Source organism: Hordeum vulgare, chromosome 2H, assembly GCF_904849725.1.
Source record: "Hordeum vulgare subsp. vulgare chromosome 2H, MorexV3_pseudomolecules_assembly, whole genome shotgun sequence".
NCBI lineage: Eukaryota > Viridiplantae > Streptophyta > Magnoliopsida > Poales > Poaceae > Hordeum > Hordeum vulgare.
In genome coordinates this window covers 613,148,732-613,174,071 of record NC_058519.1, presented here as the reverse complement: position 1 = coordinate 613,174,071, position 25,340 = coordinate 613,148,732, and the positions used below count along the sequence as shown (strand labels likewise).

At 43.7% G+C, this 25,340-nt stretch overlaps 2 protein-coding genes and 1 long non-coding RNA gene across 3 annotated transcripts; all 3 read left to right on the top strand.

Moving 5' to 3' along the window:
* The first annotated feature begins 1,530 nt into the window (after window positions 1-1,530).
* On the top strand, window positions 1,531-2,126 carry LOC123430803 (periaxin-like). The gene has a single exon (XM_045114641.1). The coding sequence runs from the start codon at window positions 1,606-1,608 to the stop codon at window positions 1,921-1,923; it is 318 nt and encodes a 105-aa protein (XP_044970576.1). The 5' UTR covers window positions 1,531-1,605; the 3' UTR covers window positions 1,924-2,126.
* A 2,743-nt stretch (window positions 2,127-4,869) lies between these two features.
* LOC123431388 lies at window positions 4,870-8,154 on the top strand (the record flags this gene model as incomplete). Its single annotated transcript, XM_045115187.1, has 3 exons — window positions 4,870-6,558; window positions 6,673-6,922; window positions 7,199-8,154. Coding segments are annotated over exons 1-3 (2,895 nt in total), but the record flags the coding sequence as incomplete, so codon positions are not given.
* A 15,903-nt stretch (window positions 8,155-24,057) lies between these two features.
* LOC123430802 lies at window positions 24,058-25,016 on the top strand. The gene is made up of 3 exons (XR_006622985.1): window positions 24,058-24,100; window positions 24,446-24,512; window positions 24,724-25,016. It is a non-coding gene; the product is annotated as an uncharacterized LOC123430802 (long non-coding RNA).
* The last annotated feature ends 324 nt before the right edge of the window (window positions 25,017-25,340 follow it).

The window sequence follows — 25,340 nt, the reverse complement described above, 5'->3', positions numbered from 1 at the left end:
AGTCGGTGCTATTTTCGATGTACAGGAACTCCGGCTTCCAACGTCTCCAGTTGCCCCTTCCTCCTTCAACCGTCGAGTTCGAACTCTGATTCGACACATAGTTCATATCAATACAAATCAAATAGTTTAATGAAGCAAGTTCATAATTCAAACACAATTAAAATACATCAAACTTGGCATTGCCTTTGAGACCTCCATAGGTGTTTCATCAGATCGTGTTGCAATTTTTGTTGTACCTGTAGGTCTCGGATCTCTTGACGCACATTAAGGAAGACAACCCATAATTTCAGTACCTGATGATCAACAGCTGCAAGAGAACAGACAAATCACCAAACATCTAGCGGGCGTGGTGGACGGGTAGCCGCCGGTATCCTCGCTTGCGTGGTCGGACCTTTGGAAAGCTCGGCGAGTAGCGGGGATGGAGGCCGTCACGACGAAACTCACTCTTTGCGGTATGGGAATGGCCTTTCTAGCTGTGAGACAGCGACCGTGGGCAGGGGAATGGTGCCGGTATCAATATGACGATGAAAGGGGAAGTGATGTTCTACCGCGCGTGGATCGTATCTGAATGGGAAAAGGCATTTCTTGCGGCCACTTTTCCTTCCATCGGAGCTTCAAGTGCCCCAACGCTTTGGATTCGGGCTGAAATCGCTGGACCGAAAAATGACCTACGGAATTTGAGGATATTTTTTGCGTCGGCGGAAAAGAAGTCCTCTTGATGGGTCTGTTGTGGTGCGGGTGGAGATGCTCTCACCTCGATCAGCAATGCTACACATACATAAGTTTACATACTCCCTCCTTTCTGGTTTACAGGGCTCATCTCAAAATTTTCAGATTTCCATTATATTAGGCTCATTTTAAGTCTAATAGAGTTAAAGTGCTTTGAGTCCCATGCCATATTTAATTCATAGAGTTTGAAGAAAAGAGATGAGTGGCTATGTATGCATCATTTTCTACATCCATCATGAAAGTCCAATGAGAAGGAGAATGTTACATTTATTGCCTTGAAAATTGAATATGTGAGTAAATATTTCATTGGCTAGTTAAAGCTAGTGTCATCCACTTACAATTCACCTTGGTTGATGAGATTTTAGATTTGAACCCTATAAACCGGAAAGGAGGGAGTAGGTTTTACAAAGAAGTGGATTTTAATTAAAGATTAAGGGGAATGAGGGCTCCACCCTCCCTTGAAAATCAAAAAAAGTGATTAGTTAGAAAGAAAAAATCGTAATCAACGTGTAATTTAAGTAACTCTTTGTATGTCTAACATTTTTGTGATCTCGACTTCTCGACTGTGATAAGACCACCCGTCGGCACGGATTCACGGACAATAAAACCATCCGCCCCATTCCAATTCATCGACATTGACATGCCGCCATACCTGCATGCATCATTGCATCTCTCCCTCCGCCCGTGACCTGAGAAGGACGGGCCGCATGTCGCACCTCTACCTATTCTATCCTCCTCTCCTGCGCGGACGACGCACCGCCACCCCGTGCAACTCGCCTATAAGAAGCGGCGTACACAATGCTAAGCCTAAGCTCACTCCAACAGAGCCACACACGACACAATCTCCTTAGCATTACCAGAGCCTCCCAGTTAGCAATGGCAAAGTGTCTCGCCGTCGCGCTCCTGCTAGTGGTGCTGCTCGCGTCCTGCGACGGGAGGGAGCTGAACGAGAAGGCTGCAGCGACACGCGGTGCCGGTGTCGGCGGCGGCGTCGGCGAGTCCAAGGCTATGGGGTTGCCGGACTTGCCAGCTGTGACGCTCCCCACGACCCCGACGCTCCCCACGGCACCGACGCTCCCCACACTCCCGACGCTCCCTACGGTCCCGACTCTCCCGCTACTGGGAACCATTACGGGTACCAGTACCATTACCGGCCCGGTGGTGGTGCTTCCGGCGGTCCCTGCTCACCCATGATTATCTCTACTTGTACGGTGTACGTGCCTAGATCATAGCACCGTTCGCAGGGAAAGACACCGGCGTTGCGTTCATGTCCAAGGCCCTTCATTGATGGGAGTCTGTATTTATCTTCAGTTAAAGTTCTTGTATTGTTCGTTCGTTGATGTGTTTTTACATGTATCATGGACATCATAAATACTACCGGTACTTTGTCAGCGTGATCACCTTGTTGGATAGACGTACGAACAAGTCGCAGCATCAACGTCCCACTTCGTCACTCTAATAACAAAGCCCCAAGTCCAGAGTTGTTCATTTAAAAGAACTACTTCCTCCGATCTAAATTAATCGACGCAACCTCTATGCAAGCAAGTTAGTTGTCGCAGGGTTTCATGGCTTGCTTTCTACATGCGTTTTGCATGATTGTGTTTTGTTCTTGACTGGGGGACTATTTTGAGTAATGATATGTATCCACGAACTTTACGAGCGTTTTATGGGGTGAGTTTAAGCTCGCAAGTTGTGTTTCGATGACGCGGGAGGGGCTCCCCCTCCCCCCAACCCGCACCGTCCGTTTATCATTTTTTGCTTGTGTTTTGGTAGTGCACCCCAATTTTTGATATTTAAATTTTTGACATAAAAATAGGCACATGCTACTACAGAGTATATAGCTGTTTTTTTAAGGGAAGGCCTGCTAGCTTTATTAATCAAATAATACTTACATGGGTTGCTAAAGAATTACGAATAAAAGCTGGTGGTGCGTCAATCCAAACTGAACGATTGTTTGTACTACATAGCTGACTTAAGAGGGCACATATTACAACAAAATATCAAATAATTTGTACTTTCATGCGAGTTTTTGCTATGAAATAGCTTTTTCAGCATTTGCTGGTACCAAATATGGTAAAAGAAGAAGACCATTTTTAAAATATTAATCACCTTAATAAAAAGGATCGCGATATCTGCCGCATGTGTGGCAAATGGGAGGTACGTGCCGCACGCGCACGTCCGGGCGTCTCAAATCGCAGCCCTTACGTTTGGTGGCTGAGACAATCGCCCGCCCGCAGGACCTGACTTGCCATAATATCCGCCCACACGTCTCACGTCACCGCATGCATGCATGTACTTGGAAATCTTTTGGATTTTCAGTTTTTAAAATGTTTTATCTTTTAAATGAAAAATCCGATTGAAGATCCGTTTTCATCATTAAATCATCCGGGACGAGATCTTCGAAACTAGATTTCATATCAATATTTCTCAACGACTTTTTTTGGGGTTAAAATTGTCATGTCTATTGCAGATGAATTACCATGGCGTTTACACTGAAGTTGTTATGATATGTTTCAATTATTTTCTCTTCTACCTTTAAAAGTAAATTTTGACATATTATAAAATTGGGAATTAAAAAACTAGACTTGCCATGAACCATAAACTAAAATTGCCAAGGTGAAATACTTTTTTTTAACACAGTACAAACGCAAGCGCTCATACATACGCGCTTACACTCGCATGGCGAATTACTTAAATTTTCCATTCTACATGTACTTATATTTGCCATGGTTCATATAAAAAATAATTTCCATGGTCAAAGTACTGGAATTGTGATGTTTTGACGACTTTTTTTGGGTTAAAAGGTGGCATGTCTATCGCACATGAATTGCCATGATTTTTTACAGTGAAGTTGCTATTATATGGTTCAACTATTTTTTTCTTCTACCTTTAAAAATAAAATTTGACATATTATAAAATGGGGAATTAATAAACTAGACTTGCCATAAACCATAAACTCAAATTGTCATGGGAAATTACCATGGTGAAAAAATTTCCATGGTCAATTAATAAAAATTCCCGTAAAAAGTAGTTGAAAATATAACGGTAATTTTAAATCTAGAAGAAAAAATAGATAGAACATGTCATGGCAACTTTCATATAAACACTAGGGCAACTACTGTGTAAACATCGTAGCAACTTTTTGCCAAAAGTTTTTTTCGTCGAAACATATCAACATGGAATCTAGCTTTGAAGATCTCGTCGAGACAGATTTAATTGTGAAAACGTATTTTTAATTGGCTTTTTTAATTAGGAGATAAATCAATTTTAAGCGTCAAAATCAAAAATATTTACACTCATGTCGTCTGTTTTGACGTGGCAAAATGGATGGTAACAGAGACGTTTGAGCCATGTTGCTTCATGCCACATGCCGGCTTGGCAGCTGCGAGCAATTTGAGAGAGAAACGGACGCGCGGGCGAAATGGTTAAACGTCCACACACCAGGCGAGTCCTACGTGGCAAAAAAAATCCAGACAAAAGTTGCCAAGATTCGTGAGACAACCAATGGACGACAATCCATGCGTGTGGGCACTGGTAGAAAAAGAGGCTTCCGTCCAGCCCCATAAGTCGCGACACTGTAGGAACCGCGACTAATGAATTCTTTAGCCGCGGTTCGGCAGACGAACCGCGACCAAAGGCCTGGGCCAGGGCGCTCGGTGGCCAGCTGGTGCACGTGAGGGGCTTTAGTCGCGGTTGGCCAGGCCAACCGCGACTAAAGGTGCCCAAAGGCCTTTAGTCGCGGTTGGCCAGGCCAACCGCGACTAAAGCTCCTCCCCTATATATACCAGTTCAGCACACTCACTTAGCCATTTGGTGCCACTTCTCTTCACAAGCTTCACAAGGGGGTGTAGGTTTGCTTTTGGTTCCTCTTATGCACACAAGGTGTTTGATGAAATGCCCCAAGAGCGTGAAACAAACATGATATGAAGTGTTGGAGCCACACTTGAGGTTCCTCATTTATTTTTTCCTCCTCGATCGCGGTTAGCAACTTGAACCTTTCATGCATGTGTGTCATTGATAAAATATGCATGTGTGTTGTTCATTGTTTAATTTCTATTGTTTATAGCTAGTTAGTTTAACAAATGCATGATGGTTAATTATATATTTTATATTATAATAATGCAGATGAATCGGCAATGGATGTACGGTAACCGACTCTCCCGCGAGTTCACTACGGGTTTGAAAGATTTCCTCGTAGTGGCTAATGCGAACAAGCAGAAGGGTTTTGTTATCTGTCCATGTGTTGACTGTAAGAATCAGAAGGGTTACTCTTCCTCAAGAGAAGTTCACCTGCACATGCTTCGGCACGGCTTCATGCCAAGCTATAATTGTTGGACCAAGCATGGAGAAAGAGGGGTTATAATGGAAGAAGATGAAGAAGGGGATGATTTCATCGATGAAAGCTATCTTGCTCATTTCGGTGATACTTTCATGGAGGATGCTGAGGGTGAAGGGGAAGGTGAAGGGGAAGGTGAAGGTGAAGAAGAGGCACGTGATGAGACCGTTGATGATCTTGGTCGGACCATTGCTGATGCACGGAGACGCTGCGAAACTGAAAAGGAGAGGGAGAATTTGGATCGCATGTTAGAGGATCACAGAAAGTCGTTGTACCCCGGATGCGATGATGGTCTGAAAAAGCTGGGCTGCACACTGGATTTGCTGAAATGGAAGGCACAGGCAGGTGTAGCTGACTCGGCATTTGAAAACTTGCTGAAAATGTTGAAGAATATGTTTCCAAAGAATAACGAGTTGCCCGCCAGTACGTACGAAGCAAAGAAGGTTGTCTGCCCTCTAGGTTTAGAGGTTCTGAAGATACATGCATGCATCAACGACTGCATCCTCTACCGCGGTGAATACGAGAATTTGAATGAATGCCCGGTATGCACTGCATTGCGTTATAAGATCAGAGGCGATGACCCTGGTGACGATGTTGAGGGCGAGAAACCCAGGAAGAGGGTTCCCGCCAAGGTGATGTGGTATGCTCCTATAATACCACGGTTGAAACGTCTGTTCAGGAACAAAGAGCATGCCAAGTTGTTGCGATGGCACAAAGAGGACCGTAAGTCGGACGGGGAGTTGAGACACACCGCAGATGGAACGCAATGGAGAAAGATCGACAGAGAGTTCAAAGATTTTGCAGCTGACGCAAGGAACATAAGATTTGGTCTAAGTACAGATGGCATGAATCCTTTTGGCGAGCAGAGCTCCAGCCATAGCACCTGGCCCGTGACTCTATGCATCTACAACCTTCCTCCTTGGTTGTGCATGAAGCGGAAGTTCATTATGATGCCAGTGCTCATCCAAGGTCCGAAGCAACCCGGCAACGACATCGATGTGTACCTAAGGCCATTAGTTGATGAACTTTTACAGCTGTGGGGCAGACCTGGTGTCCGTGTGTGGGATGAGCACAAAGAAGAGGAATTTGACCTACGAGCGTTGCTTTTCGTAACCATCAACGATTGGCCTGCTCTTAGTAACCTTTCGGGACTGTCAAATAAGGGATACAATGCATGCACGCACTGCTTACATGAGACTGAAAGTGTACATTTGCCAAATTGTAAGAAGAACGTGTACCTTGGGCATCGTCGATTTCTTCCGAAAATTCATCCAGTAAGAAAGAAAGGCAAGCATTACAACGGCAAGGCAGATCACCGGCCGAAGCCTGCGGAACGCACTGGTGCTGAGGTATTTGATATGGTCAAGGATTTGAAAGTCATCTTTGGAAAGGGTCCTGGCGGACAATCAGTTCCGAAGGGAGCTGACGGGCACGCAGCCATGTGGAAGAAGAAATCTATATTCTGGGAGCTAGAATATTGGAAAGTCCTAGAAGTCCGCTCTGCAATCGACGTGATGCACGTTACGAAGAATATTTGCGTGAACCTCCTAAGCTTCTTGGGCGTGTATGGGAAGACAAATGATACAAAGGAAGCACGGCAGGACCAGCAACGTTTGAAAGACCCTGATGACCGGCATCCGGAATGGTTTCAAGGTCGTGCCAGCTACGCTCTGACCAAAGAAGAGAAGGTCATCTTTTTTGAATGCCTGAGCAGTATGAAGGTCCCGTCTGGATTCTCGTCCAATATAAAGGGAATAATAAACATGGCGGAGAAAAAGTTCCAAAACCTAAAGTCTCACGACTGCCACGTGATTATGACGCAATTGCTTCCGATTGCTTTGAGGGGGCTCCTGCCGCAAAATGTTCGAGTAGCCATTGTGAAGCTATGTGCATTCCTCAATGCAATCTCTTAGAAGGTAATCAATCCAGAAGTTCTACCACGGTTACAGAACGATGTGATCCAATGTCTTGTCAGTTTCGAGTTGGTGTTCCCGCCATCCTTCTTCAATATTATGACGCACCTCCTGGTTCACCTAGTCGAAGAGATTTTCGTTCTCGGTCCTGTATTTCTACACAATATGTTCCCCTTCGAGAGGTTCATGGGAGTATTAAAGAAATATGTTCGTAACCGTGCTAGGCCAGAAGGAAGCATCGCCAAGGGCTATGGAAATGAGGAGGTAATTGAGTTTTGTGTTGACTTTGTTCCTGACCTTAAGCCGATTGGTCTTCCTCGATCGCGGCACGAGGGGAGACTAAGTGGAAAAGGCACGATCGGAAGGAAATCAACGATATGTATGGACGGCCATTCTCTGACTGAAGCACACCACACTGTACTGACCAATTCCAGCTTGGTGGCTCCGTACTTTGAGAAACACAAGAATATTTTACGCTCGGACAACCCGGGGAAGCCTGAATCCTGGATTAGGAAGGCCCACATGGAGACTTTCGGCAGTTGGTTGAGAAAACATTTAATGAATGACAATGATGTTGTAGATCAGCTGTACATGTTGGCCAAGACACCATCTTCGACTATAACGACTTTCCAAGGGTACGAGATAAATGGGAATACATTTTACACGATCGCCCAAGATAAAAAGAGCACCAACCAAAACAGTGGTGTCCGCTTTGATGCAGCAACCAAGAATGGGCAAGAGGTCACATATTATGGTTACATAGAGGAGATATGGGAACTTGACTATGGACCCTCCTTTAAGGTCCCTTTGTTCCGGTGCAAATGGTTCAAGCTAACAGGAGGTGGGGTAAAGGTGGACCAGCAATACGGAATGACAATGGTGGATTTCAACAATCTTGGTTACCTTGATGAACCATTCGTCCTAGCGAAAGATGTCGCTCAGGTTTTCTATGTGAAGGACATGAGTAGCAAACCGAGGAAACGGAAAGATAAGAAAACGATCAGTACATCATGCGATGATCCAAAGCGCCACATTGTTCTTTCAGGGAAAAGAAACATCGTGGGAGTGGAGGACAAGACAGACATGTCAGAAGATTATAATATGTTTGCTGAAATTCCGCCCTTCAAAGTGAACACCGACCCAAGCATTAAGTTAAATGATGAGGATGCTCCATGGATACGGCACAATCGTAAGCAAGCAGGGACACAAGGGAAGAAATGATGTGTAATAATTTATTGTACCAAACTTTGTTGAATGGATCATGTGAATTATATTACCCGTGATGTGTTTGGTGTCCATTTTCGAATGATTCGAGATACCACTGATGATACATGAAATTTGGAGTGATTTAGTCATACTCCTGCCTAGGCGTATAATATGCATACTCGTAGTCTTCATAGCCGCCGTCGTCGTTGTACTGGTAGTCGTCGCCTTCTAAGTTGCCGCCGTCGTCGTCGCTGTCGTCGGGCGGCGCTCGTGGCTCGAACTGAGGGTAGCGCAGGCGGGGGATGTCGCCGGCCGTGATGTAGTCCATGACGCTCTGTAGAGTCCGGCCGTACCACCATAGCCGACGGCCGGCCTCGTGGAAGTTCCCAGGAGGCAGACCGTCCTCCTCATACCTGGCGAGCGCCCTCTCACGCCGATTGATGAAGAAGGCGTCCCAAGTATGCTGGTTATCGGGATGCCAGCGGGGATTCATCCGCTGCTCCGGCGTGAGGTCGAGGTAGTAGTGGTTCGTGATGGCCGCCCGGCGCGCAGTACCCTGAGGGACGGGAGGGACCGGCACGCCGCCGGCGCTTAGGCTCCAGCCGGTGGGGACGCGGTAGCCCGGTGGACAAGGGTAGTTCGAGGCGCAAAGCTCCTCCACCTGCTGGTAGGTTAGAGTGGGTGCGGTGGAAGCCATGAGAGAGTGATGAGAGATTGTAGAGATGTGATAATGCTGGCCAAGCCGGGCTACATATATGTAGTGAGAAATGGCGGGAAAAATGGGAGCGGGAAGACAGGAGGCGGGAAGAAAGTGGCGGGAAGAAAGAGGCGGGAAGACAGGGAAGAAATGGCGGGAAGAAGAGGAATCCAGAGCTGGTCATCTAACCTTTAGTCCCGGCTGGTTGGTGCAACCGGGACTAAATGTGGTTTTTGTGTCATCTAAGAAAACTGTCGGTGGGATAAGGACGTTTGGGTAAGCTTTAGTCCCGGCTGGAGGGTGCAACCGTGATTAAAGCTGTCGGCAGGATAAGGACGCGTGGGTAGCGCACGACGCCCTGTCGGAGGAACAAGACAAAGCAGAAGCGGTGCCGTGCCTATAAAAGGAGCATCGATACGCGGGAAGATAGAGGCGTCAAGAAATGGCGGGAAGACATAGGCGGGAAAGAACTGGCGGGAAGACTGGCCGGGAAGAACTTGTGGCAAGACAGAGGCGGCCGGGAAGAACTTCTCTGAATTTTTTGATATATTATTTGTATTTTTAGAATTTTGAAATGAATTAGTTCTATTTTTCTGAATTTTTTGATATATTATTTGTATTTTTAACATATTGAATTGAATTAGTTTTATTTTTCTGAATTTTTTGATATATTATTTGTATTTTTAACATATTGAATTGAATTAGTTTTATTTTTCTTAATTTTCTGATATATTATTTGTATTTTTAAGATTTTGAATTGAATTAGTTTTATTTTTCTGAATTTTTTGATATATTATTTGTATTTTTAACATTTTGAATTGAATTAGTTTTATTTTTCTTAATTTTTTGATATATTATTTGTATTTTTAACATTTTGAATTGAATTAGTTTTATTTTTCTTAATTTTTTGATATAATTTTTGTGTTTTTAACATATTGAATTGAATTAATTTTATTTTTCTGAATTTTTTGATATATTATTTGTATTTTTAAGATATTGAAAAAGAAAAGTATTTTGAAAAATACCTTTAGTCGCGGTTGGCCAGACCAACCGCGACTAAAGATCATTGCGCGCGGGAACGAAAAAACCCTTTAGTCGCGGTTGGTTTTGCCAACCGCGACTAAAGTTTACCTTTAGTCGCGGGTCGCCTCCCCAACCGCGACTAAAGGGGGGGGGGGGGCTATAAATACAAGGGCCTGCCGTCGTCTTCTCCGTTTCTCGTCTTCTCCGATTCTCTGCCGCGCGCGCCGAAGGCCTGCCGCCGTCGCCCTCGCCCTCGACGCCGCCCGCCGTCGCCCTCGCCCACCGCGCGCGCGCCGCCTCGCTCGCCCGCCCTCAACGATGCCGGCCGGCCTCGGTACTGCCGCCTCGCTCGCCCGCCCTCGCCGCCTCGCTCGCTTGCCCAACGCCGCAAATTTCTACAGAGTTTACAGAGTATAAACTTTGTATATACAATTCCAAACATATACAATACAAAAATATAACTGATGGTGTATCCAATGACATGCATTTCGTAAGTTAATGGACATAATTTGTGTGTAAACAAGGTCAAAGTTTGTGATTTTTGACTTTTGAAAAAAATCTATACATACTACATTATGGAATGGATGGAGTATAAATTTTCTTGACATGGATTGTTTAAGTTGTAGGAATAAATCCCATATGGTATAGTTTTTTCATTGATGTTTATTTTTTTATCGGGACAATAACTCCAATAACATAAACTTCCTTAAAGACTTTCACACAATCCATGTTTGTTTTAATGAATGTCCTCAACAACCATACACTGCACTACCACCAATTTATATGCCGTGTTCTCTGCATGCTTCAGACTCACTGAGTTTTGACACATCTGAGAAACCACCTGTTAGCAAAAGAGGGAAAGCACTATGCAAGAACAAAGAAAAAGAAATAAAGAAAGGGAGGTCATCACTTCATCTTGAGAATAGAAGACGTCGGGAAGAAAACGCTCAGTTGATGCGACCGCTAGCATCCCACGAAGAGAAAACATATTGTCGAGCCCTATGATTTCTCGATGCACCTGCACAGTCCCGGGTCTCATACTCGTGTGGTTAGTACACACGACAGTGATGAGAAAAAAAGTATGGTCTACAAGAAATTGCCTAAAACGTATAATCATTTGAATTTACATAAAAAATGACTTAGTTTAACAAAAACGGTAAAATAACTTAGGGTAAGAATTAGTTTAACAAAAACGGTAAAATAACTCCCTCTCCGTGACGCCGTCGTCTGCCGCCCCGTCTCGCGCTCTACCGCGACACCCTCTCCCACCCCTTCCTCGCCCCCTCCTTTTGCCACCGCCCTTTGACCACCGCCATCGCCACCGCCCCCCTTCTTCACTTAATTAATTTGTTTTTACTACATGTTTTCAGGACTGACATAATGGCGGACGATAGAGCTGACCCGATTATGGACAACTATGATCCGGACGGTGAAACACATATGTTCAGCATCATAAACGGCGATATTCTATATGTGCCGACCGGAGAAGAAGAAGATGATATCTCTTCTTATCTGAACCTTGACGGTGAAGATGAAGGGCGCCGTCAGCAAAATGATGCCGAACAAACGTCGATAAACGACGATCTTCAAATGGAAGTAGCAACCACCTCCGGCGCCGAGGTATATATATACATTGAGCCTCTGGTGATACAAACTAACTGATTTGAATAAATATGTGTGTACTAACGCGCGCGACTCTCTTTCTTATTTTAGCCCTCGGCCGGATCGTCGAAACAATCGAGTACGTCGTCAAAGCGTGGCGCAACCAAGACGATGAAACAAGGAGAAACATGCACCATCGAGGATGTCGACAGTGCAACCGGCAGGCCGCTGGAGCCCCGCAAGAACGCCACCAAGTTTGTCAGCCAATGCGGAGCCGTTGTTAGAGACAACGTCTCGATCACCGTCCAGGAGTGGAATGAGCCAAAGAAGGCACGAATTGCTGGTTTCACTTTTGTCGATAAGAGAACAAAAAAAGATTGCTTCAAGAAGCTTATGGAACATTTCGTTCTACCTCCGGAATACAACAAATTCGATGAGGAGGGTAACAAGATTGAGGAAAACAAGGAGAGGAGGAGGCTAGTCAAACAGTTCGCTCTTCATAAGATGGCCGACGCATTCCGGAAATTCAAGCAAAATCTAGCCCATGACTTTGTCAAGCAGAACAAGACTCCGGATTTCAAAGGACAATATGAGAAATTGAAACATGATTGGCCAGAATTTGTGAAGCAAAAGAAATCGGAGCAGTTCATTCAAATATCGGAAAAAAATAAGGAAAATGCGGCTAAGAAGGAGTACAATCATATTATGGGGCCAGGAGGGTATCGCATTTGGGTGCCTAGGTTGGAGAAGATGGAGAACGAGCTGAGGGCGCGAGGAATCCGTCCAGGTACGGAGGGATGGGACCCAAGGGCCAAAAGCTGGTGGTACGGGTATGGGGGAACGCTGAACCCGGAGACAGGGGAGTGTGTTTACCGGGGCAAATTAATTAAACCCACCCAAGCCCTTATTGACGCAATGAGGGATGCTCAAGAGGGGAAGATCAAGTTCAACAGAGAGAACGACGCGCTGACAAAAGCCCTCGGGAATCCTGAACACGGAGGACGTGTACGAGGCATGGGGCACATTCCGTGGAAAATAGGGTTCCCCCAGAACGATGACCCGTACGGTTACAGAAGCCGTAAGAGAAAGATGGATCGGGAAGCAGATGTTGTGGCACGGTTGGCATCGGAAATGGATGTGATGAAGAAAACCATGAGTGTACTAGTAGCCGAAAGAGATGCAGCTCGGGTGCAGCATGAAGATCATCCAGCGGATCTCGGAAGCCAGCAGCGGAGAAGCAGCGTGGCTTCCACGGAGGCCCCACCGGCTGGTGCAGATGAACCGATGATCGAAATTACTGCACCGGAGCCTCTGGTGGTCGAAATTACTGCACCGGAGCCTCTGGTGGTCGAAATTACTGCACCGGAGCCTCCTCGCTACCCCGTGGACGATATAAAGGAGATGAAAGAATGTCATCTGTATTATCCTATCGGGAACATGTCCATGAAGGTAGCCATCGGCAGTGCTTTACCATGTTTACCTGGAGCACTCCACCACAACAACCCCATTCAAGATGGCTATGCTCGTGTCACGGTGGAGGACATAGTCCAAGGGTTTGAGGACCTGGAGATTGACATTGCTACACCTGAAGGGGAGAAAAGACTTGGAGATGTCAAGCGCCATTTCATTCTATGGCAAAAGAAGTTTATCAAGTTTCCAGGCGAGGCGCCAAGGACAACAAGTCCACCCCCCTACGGTGGTGGTGGTGGCGGTGGCGGTGGTGGTGGTGGTGGTGGTGGTGGCGGTTCACCTACACCTCCGTCACGTCAGCCGACGCCCCCCAGTCCACAACGTCCGGCGGGTGATCAGACGCCGCCCCCCAGTCCTCGTCCGGCGGTTGATCAGACGCCGCCCCCCAATCCACCTCCGGCAAAGAAGCAGAAGCAGTCCTGGATTATTAACCCGGACCCTTATGTACCTAAGACCACAAAGGTACCGGAGCCATCACTGAAGCCTCTCCCCACAAGGCCTTGGGAACGTAGTGCCGAGGAAACTGCCGCGGCCGCGGCTGTTGATCATGAGAAATGGAAGGCGGACTGCAAGAAGAAAAGAGAGCCCGAGCCCAAGCCAGTATTTTCTGATGAGCAAAAGAAGTGGGCTAAGTCATTTTTGAGCACACCGTCCCAAGCCGCGAAGAATCTGCCTGACGACTATGCACGTGAACTTCGTAGGCAGGCATTCATGTTGAAGGAGAAGAAAGAGCGGGCGGAGAACCAGGAGAACAAAGCCTTGGAGGAGGCCGAGAAAACGGAATTACAAAGTAAAAAAAGCGGGAAACGAGTTGCCCAGCTCGGGGAACAAAGTAAACAATCGATTGCCCCGCTTATAGTGAAAGCCGCCGGTCCGGATGACCCCGATATCATAGCAGCTGCGGCAGCACATGGATTGACTGTAACGAGTGCCAGAGAACAAGCGGCCAACTTAGGTATTACTCTTCGTGAACTGTTAGGCCTTGATGAGGCGCCAGTGAAGGAGGTAGTAATTACATATGTGAAGAATGGGCCTCTCGTCGAGCCTGCGCAGGAACAAGATCTACCTCCACAAATGAAAGGTCTGCTGAAATGGTACAAGGGTTACATAAAAAATAAAAACGCCAAAGAATATATTTATGCGGAAGTTAGATATGAGCATCACTTCAAACATTACTATGTAAAAATTCATCTGAGTGAATTGTTCCAGCTTTTCAATCTGCGCGAGCTCGACAAATCTATCATCAGTTGCTACGTTCTGTAAGTGATTTATTTCTACCCCATCTCGTTCATATTGCCTGCACTATATATATGTCGTAACTATATTGTTGTGTCCGCTATTATACATGCAGAATGAAGATTAAGGAATGCAGAGTAAGGAACATCCATGATGTTGGGTTCATTGACCCACACATCGTTAATGGATATGTGTTGGAGCATCACCCCGCCGACATGGAGGCAGACCTGTGGCAGTTTCTTACAAAGCAGGAACTCAAAAGTGATATTCTATTTCCTTACCATTTTGGGTAAGTGTTTCTGTCTTGAGCACATTCTCTTTTGTTTACTCCATGCATGGTATGTGGCCGGCTAATCGATGAGTTATGCATGACGTACTGTGCATGTATCGTGTCCGCAGGTTCCACTGGATTCTGCTAGTAATTAAAGTTGACACCTCAGAATGTCTCGTCCACGACTCTCTGAATATGGATCCAAAGCTTTGGGGCGGCATGAGAAGAATGCTGCAGAAGTAATTATTTTCATTCATCTGCGCTCTATATCGATCGGCCTATTTCGTTCATTTCCTAATATCAAGTAACTAATAACTCTCTTGTTCATTTAATTTTCTTTGCCTCGTAGGGTTTGGAGACGGTTCGTAGATACAAAGGTCGGTGAATTCAAAAAAGAGCTAGAATTCAAAAGGTCAAAGGCTAAGAATGGTGGGGATATTCAGCCAGCGGGGACCAATCTATGTGGATACTATGTCTGTGAGATGATCCGGAGATACACCTCTGAGCGGGTTCCGAGTGATACCAATGCTCAAAGGAATAACCTCCGGGTGATGCTTAGTCCAGAAGCTCGCTTCCGACCACTTCAAGAGGAACTAGCTGGATGGTTCAGGAGGGAAGTCCTCCATCCTAAAGGAGAACACCATTACGAGGACGTAGAACTTTATATGCATTAAATTATGTATGGAAACTTGTTCAAAATTGTATATGGTCATCCGATGATATTGAATATATATTGTATATTCCTCTTGAATTCTTTTTGGTTCTAATTTCAAATTTGTTTGAAATTGTACATTCATATGCATGTATGTAGTACCGTAGAATATGTGAAACTCCTTCAAAATTAAAATAAAGCACAAAAGAAATAAAACAATACAAATTAAACAGAAAACAATACAAATTAAACAGAAAACAGGTTTGGGGGGGGGCTAAAACCCTAAACCTGCGGCGGCCTTTAGTCGCGGTTGGCCAGAAGAACCACGACTAAAGGTCCTCCGCCCCGACGGCCGCCTGGCGCCCACGTGGACGGGCCTTTAGTTGCGGTTCTTAAGCAACCGCGACTACAGGGGGGGGCCTTTAGTCGCGCCTATTTGGTCGCGGTTGCGCAACCGCGACTAATGGCAGTTGCGAACCGCGACCAAAGGCCCTTTTTCCACCAGTGGGGCGGGTTGCAAAACCCCCACACGTGTGGGCGTTATCTTTTCAGAATAAAAACACTAAAATCTCCGAGTCTAAGTTCAAGTTAATAAAATGAAATTGTTGTTCTTCTAGAGAAAAATGAAAGATAAGAAAATTTTCTATGTTAAAGAAAAGCCGTAATTGTCCACACACAATGACATACGATATTAGATTTTAAAGTAATTAATACATTTGCTTCTTTTTTATTTTCTTATCGCATATGCCATTATTCATTGTTTATAAATGCAAACTTGTTATTTTTTATCTAAACTGATATCATATTCCAAAACTGTATCCCATCAACGCTCCATGCATTGACAACTTACCTTCATGTGTTTTCCAAAGGACATGAGCCATTGTCAAAGTTTGATGTTATCAAACCTGTTAAAGGGTTCTTCTGGACCGGGATTAAGCTAGATCATGTCAACAACATATTTATTGTCCTAACACCAAAAGGAAAATCATCGGAGCAGCTTAAAGACTTCCGTGTTATAAGCATTTGTAGTGCTATCTAAAAGGTAGGTTCAAATCAGAAAAGCCCCAAGTCTGCTTTTTTTTTAAAAATAAGTACTACCACATATCCAAATTAATTGATACAACCTCTCTACAATGTCCATTCACATTGTATATAGGTTGCGTCGATTAATCCAAATAGGAGGCCGGAGTAGCAAGTTCCACACCGCAACATGCAACATATTTATGTGAGTTGTCGCAACGTGCAATGGTTTGTTTTTTATGCATATTGCATGTTTGTGTTCTGTACTTGACTCATGGCATTATTTTGAGTAATACTATATCCACGGAACCTTACGGGCGTTTTATGGAGTGAGTTTGAGTTGGCAAGTTGTGATTGGACTAAGGGAGAGGGAGGGTCCCCACCACATATCCATATGACATTTCAGGGTGGTGCTGGTGGTGTGTGTGTGTGTGGGGGGGGGGGGGGGAGGGGGATATTAGAGGAAGGGCATGTAGAACTCCCGCAACAAACCCATACGTTCAACAATTTTGATTATTTTCCTTGTGTTTTGGTAGTGTACCCCAATTTTTATACATAAATTAGTGATTTAAAAATAGGCACATGCTTAGTGCATATTTTCTAGAAATTAACATATTTATGAGGTTGAATTAATTTTATAGAATAGTTGTTCAATATTGTGAGGTTGCACTTTTAATATAATTTTGGGATAGAAGTAAAAAAATGTACATAAATGTTCTAAAAAATAGATATTTATTTAAGATGCATGTATTTAAAATTTGAATTTTATCTAATAGATAGATTGCAAATCATTTAATACCTATGTAATGGTGAATAATTTCAAATAATGCCTAACTTTTTAATTAGCAATATCATAGCAGTATTTTAATTATAGAGAAAATTTGGCATATTCTGAATAATTAATTTTGAAATATATTGCACACGATACATTAACTTGGTGTTAAAATTGTAGAAGAAATATATTACACAACATGATGGAAAATGGAGGTATGTTTGTAAATACTTAGAAAATGAAGTAGTTGTTTAAATACAAAGTAAAACTAAGGAAACAACTTATTTTTTGGAGTACAAACTTCATAGTTTGCCTTGAAGGACATGTTGCATTTCAGTTATAATGTAATGTACACCAAGTTTTGTCAAATCTTTGAAAGTTTGAAAGAAAATTTATGAGGCCATAATATGAGCCGATGCTAATTTTCATATATTTTGTGGATAACTCATAGATGTAAAAAAAGTGCCCAAGTAAGGGTCAAATTTCCCCCACAATACATTTAGTTCTTTTGTAATGTTTCTAGATAGAAGATTAAGTTATAGATAATTACTTAAGCATGTTTTTTGTTTGATTATAGACCTTGTGGGACCGACATGTAGTTTGATACGTCCATTTTGCATCATGCTTTTAACGTTGATATTTATCACTTTTTGGGCCGTTATTTCACTTCACGGTACAATACTTATGCCTTTTTTCTCTTATTTTGCAAAGTTTACATGAAGAGGGAGAATGCCATCAGCTGGAATTCTGGCCTGAAAAAGGAGCAAGTTTGAGATGCCTATTCTTGCAACTCCAAAAGCCGTGAAAATCAACGTGGATTTCTTTTTGGGATTTATAAAAAATACTGGGCCGAAGAACTGCCAGAGGGGCGCCAGCAGGTGGCCACAAGCCTGCTAGGCGCGGTCACCCCCTGGCCGCGCCAAGGGGGCTTGTGGGCTCCCTGTTGGCCCACTGCCCCCCTCTTTTGCTACAAGAAGGGTTTCGGTCTGGAAAAAATCAAGAGGAGGCTTTTTGGAGGATTCGCCGCCGCCACAAGGCGGAACTTGAGCAGAACCAATCTAGAGCTCCGGCAGGACGATCCCGCCGGGGAAACTTCCCTCCCGAAGGGGGAAATCATCGTCATCGTCATCACCAACACTCCTCTCATCGGAGGGGACTCATCACCATCAACATCTTCATCAGCACCATCTCATCTCCAAACCCTAGTTCATCACTTGTAACCAATCTCCGTCTCGCGACTCCGATTGGTACTTATAAGGTTGCTAGTAGTGTTAATTACTCTTTGTAGTTGATGCTAGTTGGATTATTTGGTGGAAGAGTTTATGTTCAGATCATTGATGCTACTCAGTACCTCTCTGGTCATGAATATGATTATGCTTTGTGAGTAGTTACTTTTGTTCCTGAGGACATGGGATAAGTCATGCTAATAGTAGTCATGTGAATTTGGTATTCGTTCGATATTTTGATGTGTTGTATGTTGTTTTTCCTCTAGTGGTGTTATGTGAACGTCGACTACATAACACTTCACCATTATTTGGGCCTATAGGAAGGCATTGGGAAGTAGTAAGTAGATGATGGGTTGCTAGAGTGACAGAAGCTTATTTCCTAGTTTATGTGTTACTTCGTACGGGGCTGATTTGGATCCACTAGTTTAATGCTATGGTTAGACTTTGTCTTAATTCTTCTTTCGTAGTTGCGGATGCTTGCGAGAGGGGTTAATCATAAATGGGATGCTTGTCCAAGTAAGGGCAGTACCCAAGCGCCGGTCCACCCACATATCAAACTATCAAAGTAACGACTCATATGAACATGATGAAAACTAGCATGACAGAAATTCCCGTGTGTCCTCGGGAGCGTTTTTCCTCCTATAAGACTTTGTCCAGACTTGTCCCTTGCTACAAAAGGGATTGGGCCACTTTGCTGCACCGTTGCTATTTTTGTTACTTGCTACTAGCTACGAATCATCTTGTCACACAACCACTTGTTACCGATAATTTCAGTGCTTGCAGATTTTACCTTGCTGAAAACCACTTGTCAGATCCTTCTGCTCCTCGTTGGTTTCGACACTCTTACTTATCAAAAGGACTATACGATAGATCCCCTATACTTGTGGGTCATCATAGTTCAAAGTTGAATAATATCAAACAAATAGCTAGAAATTGCAAGAAATGGCAAATAATTTTGAAAATGTCCATAATCTGGCATGAGCAACTAAAATGTTATATGTTTCATATATTTTGTAGTATTGTACCGTTGTATATAAATATCAAACTATGAAGTTGTAGTTGTAAACTTGTTGTGTGTACAATACCCCATGGATACTTGGTTTTGTCTCCACCTAAGGCGTTAATTTCACTGAAATCTTGCACTTGAACTCGTATTGTGTTTCTCCACAAGTACACTTGTTTTCCACTCCATGATATATTGACGACATTGCAGCTATTCCTAGCTGAACCAAGTGTTTGAACGGAACACAATGTAGATGGTCAAATGTGCAACAAGACACACCCGATGCTTGGAGCAACCGTAAATAACATTTCGATTTTGTTAAAGTTGATTTAAGATTAAACCATTAATTTTAAACATGTTTTGATCTAAGATGGAACTGTAAATGTTTTTCATAAGGAAATTCTTAGTTTTTACTACATATTATTCCTACCATGCGTAGTAATTTAGTACAAAACCTCTGAGTAACCAAGCACGTTTTCTCTTCCAAGAAAATGCAAAATGTTTGGCTCAATATATTGACATAAAGTGAAGCCTCTAGGCCCAATAACCAACCATTCGACAAGATCATGACCAACAATCACTAGACAACAATACAACTGATGTCACCACAAAAACTTTGGCTTAGATGCCATTAACATATAAATGCATGACACACTAAACTTACCAAACACTCATCACGAAATTGAGAATCCGACTAAGGGCAATGTTGTGCCACTTTCGCTTTGGAGAAGCAAGTCAATAGTGTCACAAACCACCGGCATAGATCTTGTCACTGTGCCAGGGCATCAAAACCGCCGAGCGCCGCACACATCCCTGGATGATGGACCACCACCCGACGGGCAATTTTTGTATGCCACTGGCCATACCACCGAAGGTAACCACACATTAGCAGGATCTACTAGCTAGGGTCAAGACGTGTGCACACGCCAACCTTTTGTAAGGCCATGGTCAGGCCTCGAAGCACCACCATGAGCGCCACACTCAATGAGGCATAGAGCCACCATCGACGCGAAGGACGAGGAAAAGGAAGTAGGTGGTGAAAGTGGGTTCTTTGGGTGGGAGTGACTGTCGCCCCATGAGTCGCTCGGGTGACTCATGACACACGGCTAGTGTTGCAAGTAATAAGCACATATGTTGCAAGTAATTACACATACATTACAGTGAGATGACACGTATTTTAAACACAATCACCACGATTTACCTGCCATGATATTCTTAATGTTATTACGTACTCCCTCCGTCTCGGTTTATAAGTCATCTCAAGAAACCAAATAATCTTAAAACAATTAGGCATGATGCATTAACTTTCATCTCGTTTTTTTATATGAATAAAAGAATCGATCAATAAGAGACGTGAGGCGTGTATGTTTTTAATGATTTAAGACTAACTAGCACGACATGCGGTGGTCAATTCATTGCATGTAATGGTATTAATTAGCATATTAACATTAATTTCACTCGTTTTGTCTTCATTTTGGTCGTGATGCACAACCTAAGATGACTTATAAACCGAGATGGAGGGGTACCAAAAATGAAATTTAATTTCCATTTGGACTTTAAGTGCCATTTGTACGCCAATAGGACGTGATAGTCGAGGTGGTTTCCAAGGTAAACTGGTTGGAAAAATTCGGCCAAGCCGAAAATAGGGGATGTAGGATGGAAAAGAAGAGAACACGAAAGATAAGTAAAATATAACCTTAAATATTTTCAAGTATATATAGAAAGAAGAGACGAGAGATGAGAGAATATTAACCTGCACATTGGCTGTTGACTGTTGATGGCACTGCACTTATCAGCAGCTGAGCAAAGTTTTAACTATACCTCTGTCCCAAAATAGTAATTGACTCAAAAGTGACTCTACGTTATACTAAAGTTAGCATAAAACTGAGTTATTTTTAAATCATTTATTTTAGAACGAAAGGAGTAGAATGTAGTTGCATCCGCCTGCCTGTCAGATGAACAAATATGGAATGAAACGTACCTATCGGATGAGGTTACCTGCAGCAACCGCTTGGACGATATCACAAAGATCGCACAGCCAGCCCCATCACCTGAGGATCAGGCACAGATCCATAGTTTCCGGTCCTTGATCGGGAAAAGATCTGTACTGAAGAAAGCCAAATCAATAAGACCTAGTTGGACAGCTGCACCTGGACTCGCTAGTTGGCCTTCTCGACTGCGATAAGTCGGCACGGATTCACGGACCGTAAAAATCCATCCGCCCCATTCCAATCAAGCAAGGAGCACATGTTTGACTCTGCCTCTCTCCCCGCGAATCGCACCTCTCTACCAATTCCATCCTTCTCTCCTGCGCCGACGACGCCCCGCAACCCGGCCACCCCGTGCAGCTCGCCTATAAGAAGCAACGTAGACGATGCTGAGCCTAAGCACACTCTCGTACACAGCCACACAACACTAGAACTCAAACACAGCCGCACAAGCCACAGGCTAGACTGCTAGACTATCTCCTCAGTAGCATTACCAGATAGCCTCCAGTAATTAGCAATGGCAAAGTGCCTCGCCGTCGCGCTGCTGCTACTGGTGGTGCTCGCGTCATGCGAAGGGAGGGTGCTGAACGAGAAGGACAGCGCACTTGCAGCCACACGCGGTGCCGGTGCTGGCGTTGGCGAGTCGAAGATTTTGGGGTTGCCAGACTTGCCGGTTGTCGGAACCGCTACCGGTACCAGTACCATTAATGGCCCGCTGGTGGTGATTCCTGGGATCCCTGCTCATCCATGATCAGCTCTAGTTCATGTGCTGGCTAACATACATAAAAGCTGAAGCTGAACACCGTCCGGAAGAAAAACACCGGCTTTTCGCTTATGTCCATGTTCCTTAATGAGCGTCTGTATCTGTATTTATCTTCAGTTTATGTTGGTTCCCTGGTGTGCTGCATGTATCATCAACGTAATATACATACTACTTTGTCTGTTTGATTGTGTCCCAAAATAAGTGTCGCAAAATATGTACTAAGTTAGCACAAATTTTATACTAGATCAACGACATTTATTTTGAAACGGAGAGTAGAAAATAACAAAAGAGCCCGCGTGCATTGTAAGGAGAGAGAAAATAACACATGCTCTTAACCCAATAACCATGACTCGTGACCTATTAGGTTCGACGTTTTTTATAATAACATGTCATCACATTTGTGTTGCCGATGATGGCCTCAATGCTCACTCAACGAAAATACGTTTGAATGTGCTCAATCCTAAGGTGTCTCTCTCGCGCGCACGCACATGCACACTCATTCGGAATAAGATGAAAGATATGTGTGTTTATTATAATTCGGATCACAGCCAGCACAAAAAAACCCAGACCATGCACTATAAATTAAGTTTGCACCCAAAATAATATTTTTAAAATATTCAGTAGCTAAAATAGCACCATATTTAGATCCTACACATTTTTAATCAAATTTCATATATAACATTTTAAAATTAAATTTACAATTTATAAGGTATGGATAAATTTGTTTTAGATAAACTGTGGATTGATTAACTAAAAAGTTAGGGGGTCTTCTGTTAAAACGAAAAAAGATTCATCATAGTTAAACATTGATGACGTATTGATTACCTAAAACGTTAGGGGGTTTTCTGAGAAAATGCAAAAAAAAATGGTTTGGCTATACGTGCATGGCGGGTTAATTTACAGAAAAAGAGTTTTTTTTTTACAAAAATACTGTGACGGTGAACATGCTAAAGCGATAGGTGATTTATTACCAGGTAAAGATATCAACAGTTGCAAACATGAACATACTGATTTTTCCCTGTATTCATAAAGTCATAAGTTTTTTCTCTTCTGATTCTTTAACCGCGGGAGGGTGGGGTGGAATTTTTGTCCAAAAGGACCCCCTGTCGAATGAGATTGCCAAAAGAGACCACCTGCGAGTGAAAAGGAGCGAAAGGACCCCCACCCCGGGTGGCGGCAGGCGCGCCAGGCGGCACGTGGCACCTGCCGCCACCGCACGAGGCGGCCGTGGGGCCTGCCGCCACCGCCCCAGGCGGCTGGGGCCTGCCGCCACCAGCCGAGGCGGCCAGCGCCGGATCCCGTTCCCGCCACTCCTGTCCGTAACGGACAGCGCCGGGTGGGCCCTGCCGCCTCGGGAGCAGGCGGACAGGGCACTGTTTCCGCGCGGCCGACACTGTTGCTGATTGCGCTGATTTCCGTACGCGCTGATTCCCAGGCTTATTTCCCGCTCCCACCGACGAAACAGTGGGAATTTTTTCCGCTCCCACCGACGAAACAGTGCGAAACTTTTTCTTTATAAGCGAACCGCGTCGCTGCCTCCTCTCTCACTCTCTTCTCCTGCCGTTGCCTCCTGTGTCACTCTCTTCTCTTTCTCTTTCTCACTCTCTTCTCTTTCTCTCAAGAGCTACTCCGTATGAATGTTTATGTGGCGATTTAGGACGGTTTAAAGTTAGATTTTGAAGACGTTGTAGTTGAAGAAAAGATAGATCAAGGTAAGAGCTTTCCATATCTGTTGGTTGTGTTTGCATGCATGATGTATTTATTTTGTTTGATTAGTTTCTAAGTATGTGTTTTCTTTTGTCTTAGGGAGCGTATTATCACTTTTGTGAAACTATTTTGAAGACGTTGTAGTTGAAGAAAAGATAGATCAAGGTAAGAGCTTTCCATTTGTGTTGGTCGTGTTTGCATGCATGATGTATTTATTTTGTTTGATTAGTTTCTAAGTATGTGTTTTCTTTTGTCTTAGGGAGCGTATTATCAGTTTTGTGGAACTATTTTGAAGACGTTGTAGTTGAAGAAAAGATAGATCAAGGTAAGAGCTTTCCATTTGTGTTGGTCGTGTTTGCATGCATGATGTTTTTATTTTGTTTGATTAGTTTCTAAGTATGTGTTTTCTTTTGTCTTAGGGAGCGTATTATCACTTTTGTGGAACTATTTTGTCATGCGATATGAACTACTAAGTTGAAGATCAAGGTATAAGACTTTGTTCATATTTGTGTTCATGTGATAATAGGTCGACTATGTTCATATATTACCGATGATTTGTTCGTGTTTGCATGCAACTGGTATTTAGAAAGTAGCCGGAAAAATGCCTATGTAACTAGCATTTTTGTAAAAAACATGTAATAATATGTTAGCTTCATTAGTATTATTACATGCAAGACGCGTGTGTAATATATTTGTTTATTTGATAATTTGTCAACCCCGTAGAAATATGACTCGTGATATATATATATATGCATGCAGTATGGATATTTTTAGACTTTTGCTAGCACGGAAATAATTATGTGTGTAATATTTTTGTTCATATGAAAATAGGTGGAATTCGCTGATATTATTCTGGTGATATATTATATTCGGAAGGATATCCTTATTTAAACCAGAGGTATGAATGACATATTGTAATTCATCTTCTATTTATTTTATAGATGTAGTGTCACGATAAATGATACAATATAAATTATTATGCGTAGATGTAATGGATGTTGTTAAATTGTTATATGTAAAAAAGATAAGTAATGGATGTTGTTATTACAATGTAAATATAAAAATATGATTTTTAATGGACTAACGATGTAAATATGGCTGCTCGTTAGGTACTATGGAAAATTTGTTAGTGTTTTATGGGCACATCGTACGTGAGGGTCCTTCTGGTGTGGATGTGTCTAGGTGCGGGATGACTACGGTTGTAGTGAAAGACATGGTTAATGTAGAGTATGCGGCAGTTAGAAGGTCCATCCGATCGGTGTTTGGTTCAGCGATGAATGAAAAAAAATGACCCTGGAGGCTTTCGTGGTTGAGGGAGGAAATCGTTGGGTTCTGCGACGGGTTACTGGTGAAAGAGCATGGGCGTCGTACATGGGTTTTGCAAGCAATCCCAATAACTCCATGTATGGGCAACCCATGGTTTATGTGGAGTTCATTTCTGCAAGTGATGTCGCCGAGTGCAGTAGCGGTGCCGGTGAGGCCAAGTTGGCCATAACTGTAGCCCCCGACGCCGGCCCATCGGAACCAAGTGGTGGCGAACATATGGCCATAACTGTAGCCCCCGACGCCGGCCCAACGGAACCAACAGGTGGCCAACAAGTGTATGACACGGGATATTGGTCTGCGGTCGTTGACATGAGCGAACATGTCGAGGGATTGCCGGAGGCGCTAGATGATGACGATGATGGTCATTCTTCTGCGTCTTCCGAATCAGATGATGATGAAG

Bases quoted from the DNA above. Each gene is read 5' to 3' on its own strand.
- LOC123430803 (XM_045114641.1), top strand. From the start codon at position 1,606: ATGGCAAAGTGTCTCGCCGTCGCGCTCCTGCTAGTGGTGCTGCTCGCG.